The 3,735-nt window shown below is 54.7% G+C and overlaps 1 protein-coding gene across 1 annotated transcript; it reads left to right on the top strand.

Annotated features, from left to right (window-relative positions):
* Positions 1-6: 6 nt before the first annotated feature.
* On the top strand, positions 7-3,729 carry PPP6C (protein phosphatase 6, catalytic subunit; the record flags this gene model as incomplete). The annotated part of the gene is made up of 6 exons (XM_014942803.1): positions 7-114; positions 236-301; positions 1,177-1,318; positions 2,343-2,422; positions 2,565-2,774; positions 3,465-3,729. Coding segments are annotated over 6 exons (855 nt in total), but the record flags the coding sequence as incomplete, so codon positions are not given.
* Between the last annotated feature and the right edge of the window lie 6 nt (positions 3,730-3,735).

Below are 3,735 nucleotides of genomic sequence, written 5' to 3'. Positions count from 1 at the left end.
CCCGCTCCTCTCCCGCAGCGCCTCTGCGACTACGTGTGCGACCTGCTGCTGGAGGAGTCCAACGTCCAGCCCGTCTCCACGCCCGTCACCGTCTGCGGGGACATCCACGGGCAGGTAACGGGCGGGGGCCCCCCCGACGGCCCGCGGGGCCGCCCCGCTCCGCCCGCCCGGAGCCGGGCCCGGCCCCGGTGCCCGCCGGTGCCCGCCGCCCTCACGGCTCCGCTTCCCTCCGCAGTTCTACGACCTGTGCGAGCTGTTCCGCACCGGCGGGCAGGTCCCCGACACCAACTACATCTTCATGGTAGGTGCGGGCGGCGCTGCCCCGCTCGCTCCGCGGGTGCCTAAAAAATCAGTTTAAATTTTGAATCCCGATACGCTGGTTGAGTTTCAGCCCCCGCCCGTGAGGGCTGCGGTTGCTCTTTGGTTCGGGTTTGATTCCGTTGAGTGTTATTATTTGATTTTGTGGAGAGTTGGGGGGTTCAGCCTGGAGAAGGCTCCAGGGAGACCTTCGAGCCCCTTCCAGTCCCTAAAGGGGCCCAGGAGAGATGGGGGGGGACTCTGGGTCAGGGAGGGGAGCCATGGGACAAGGGGGGAAGGGTTTGACACTGGAAGAGGGGAGATTGAGATGGGATCTGGGGAAGAACTTGTTTGCCGTGAGGGTGGTGAGAGCCTGGCCCAGGTTGCCCAGAGAAGCTGTGTCTGCCCCATCCCTGGAGGGGTTCAAGGGCAGGTTGGAGGGGGCTTGGAGCAACCTGGTCTGGTGGGAGGTGTCCCTGCCCAGGGCATGGGGTGGCACTGGGGGGCTTTAAGGTCCCTTCCAACCCAAACCATTCTACCCAAACTCTCCCTGCTGCAGTACAGCAGGAGTTACAGGTGTGCAGCAGCAGGGAGAGGAGGGCGATGCGGGGCTGTGTCGTGGTGCAGCAGCACTGGCCATAGCGAGGGGTGTCCTGAGTCCCATCAGGGGGGTGTCGGGGCAGCTCCGGGTGAGTCCGTGGCCGGGTCAAAGCTGAAGCTCCGAGTGACCACAGAACATGTTCTCGTAGACCCGTGCAGGTCTGGGCTTCCCTTCAGCTTTAGGTGTCTGTGCACTGCGAGCAATGTAGAGCGGATGTATCGCTTTGTATTTTTCCATTTGACTGTTTCTGCATTTACGACTATTTTTTTGACTTGCAGGGTGACTTTGTAGATAGAGGTTATTATAGTCTTGAGACTTTCACTTACCTTCTTGCACTAAAAGCTAAGTGGCCTGATCGTATCACACTGTTACGAGGCAATCATGAAAGCAGGCAGATAACACAAGTGTATGGATTTTATGGTAAGTCTTTATCCAAACGATTTCTGAAGGGGGGGAAGGTGTAATAAACGAGTCCGGTGTCTTTCGCAGCACTGGGGGCTTTGCTGGGACTGGGTGGAAAGGGGGCTCAGGGTTGTCATTCCTTAATGTGACCCTTGTGTTCCTGAAGCAGAACATGTGTTAGTCCAGATCTTGCTGCTCTTTCCCTCCAGCACCTGGGTTTTCCATTTGTTTTTTGGTGCCACATTCAGTCTCAGAGACAGAGCGTGTGTTCATACAGAACGGGCTTTGGGATCCTGTAAAGGTTCATGATGTTCCTGTAACTCCCCTTAAATTTCAGTGTAACTAAAAATCAGTGTCACAGTTTGCTGTGGAAGTCGTTTATTGTCATCAGTGAGCATCTGGGAAAGTGCCACTGGCAAGAAATAAGCAGCAGAACAACTGTTTGAAAAACTGAAGGAATTAAATTGCTTGGGAACTTCTTTGTTGTTGTGTGAGGCTTTGATAAAACCCGAGGAAATCCTGGAAAGTATCCAATGCCTGCCACAAAGAATCTGGTCTGTAACACACTTCCTTTTGGATAAACCTGTCACCAAGAGCCACTACAAACGCTGACAGGTGGTTTGAGAAACGCTCTGCCTCTCAGGGCTACTGCCACCTTCGTGTGGCTTCAAACAAAGCTACAGTCGCTCCCATTGCTGTGAGAATACCTTCCCTCAGCCCCGGCTGGTTCCTTTTCTGCCTCAGTTCTCCTGCTGAGAATTTGCTCATTTAAGTGTTGGGCTGCTCCAGGGCCGGTTCCTGCCCGGCCCGCGCTGGGAGGCAGCGAGAGCATCCTCAGCTGCCTCGCGGAGTCGCTGGGGGAGCGGGGACGGGGGCAGTGCGGTCCCCTCCGGCGGGTGGGAGCCTGCGCCTCCCTGTGCAGCCCAGCCCGGCTCCCGGGGGCTGTGACACCTCTGGTGCCTGCACTGAGCTGTGTTTGCTGCTGACGGTGCGGGGCGAGGGCTGCTCGGACATTGAGACCAAAAAAATTCTCTGTTTACAGATGAGTGCCAAACCAAATACGGAAATGCTAACGCTTGGAGATACTGTACCAAAGTGTTTGACATGCTCACAATAGCAGCTGTAAGTGTGACCCCCGCATTACCGAAATACGAGTAGATTGTCTGGATGTGACTGCTGGAATTGGTGACCTTGCTGGGTCACGCTGGTAGGGTTCTGGGCTGGATTAAAATGTTGAGTGTTTCACACGTGTGTCTCTCTGCAGTTAATAGATGAGCAGATTCTCTGTGTGCACGGTGGCCTCTCTCCAGACATCAAGACACTCGATCAAATTCGAACCATTGAGCGTAATCAGGAGATCCCTCACAAAGGCGCCTTCTGTGACCTGGTGTGGTCCGACCCGGAGGACGTGGACACGTGGGCCATCAGCCCGCGAGGGGCAGGCTGGCTCTTCGGGGCGAAGGTGACGAATGAGGTAATGCTGCTGTTCTCTGCAAGGGCAAACGGGCAGGTACCAGAGAAACCAAAGTGTTCAGCTCAGTGTGGAGTTCACCCCAGTGACGAGCGGGTGGAGGGTGCTGCCAGATGAGGAACTTCCCTTGTGGGGCTGCTGCGAGTCACTCGTGGTGATGAGAAGGTTCGCTCAAGCCAACTTGAAAAAATGAGCCATAAATTATGCTTAAGGGCATAAATATAGTGGCCAGATGCAATTAACACTGATCTTGCTTTTAAAAAGTATAATGCAGTGAGAGGAACTAGTGTCAGTGGGGTCTGAGAATCCTAAATCCTTAGAAAAGTAGAAAGGAAAAATACTGCACCATTTTTTCTTAACAATTCTTGACTTAATTTTTTTGACTTTGGAAAAGAGTGAGCAGATTTCTCAGAGCTAATGGTCACTGACCTTCCCAGGCTCCTGGAGGAGCTGGGTTGGGATCTCCTGTGTGTCTGGCCTTTCTGCAGCGCGTCAGGCGGGCGGCGCAGAGGCCTCACCTCTGTCTCACAGGTGTCTCCCACTGCTCGGGTCTCAAAAAACAAGTGGAAGTTTTTCAGTGCCCTGGGTGAAAAAGTTCCCCTGTGTCCCCTGATGGCCCGTTTCTGCCAGAGCCGGGCTCTGGGGCGGGCAGAGCTGCTGGGAGGAACCTGACTGTCCTTCTTTCCTTCACAGTTTGTTCACATCAACAACTTAAAGCTGATCTGCAGAGCGCACCAGCTGGTCCACGAGGGCTATAAGTTCATGTTCGATGAGAAGCTGGTGACGGTATGGTCGGCTCCCAATTACTGCTACCGCTGTGGAAATATCGCATCAATCATGGTCTTTAAAGATGTAAATACGAGAGAACCAAAGCTCTTCCGCGCAGTTCCCGACTCAGAACGTGTGATTCCTCCCAGAACAACCACCCCCTATTTCCTCTGAGCCCCCCCCGCCTGCCGCCCCC

This window comes from Calidris pugnax, unplaced genomic scaffold, assembly GCF_001431845.1.
Source record: "Calidris pugnax isolate Ruff unplaced genomic scaffold, ASM143184v1 scaffold102, whole genome shotgun sequence".
Lineage (NCBI taxonomy): Eukaryota > Metazoa > Chordata > Aves > Charadriiformes > Scolopacidae > Calidris > Calidris pugnax.
The sequence above is the reverse complement of the archived record's forward strand: the minus strand, read 5'-3'. Positions and strand labels throughout refer to the sequence as shown.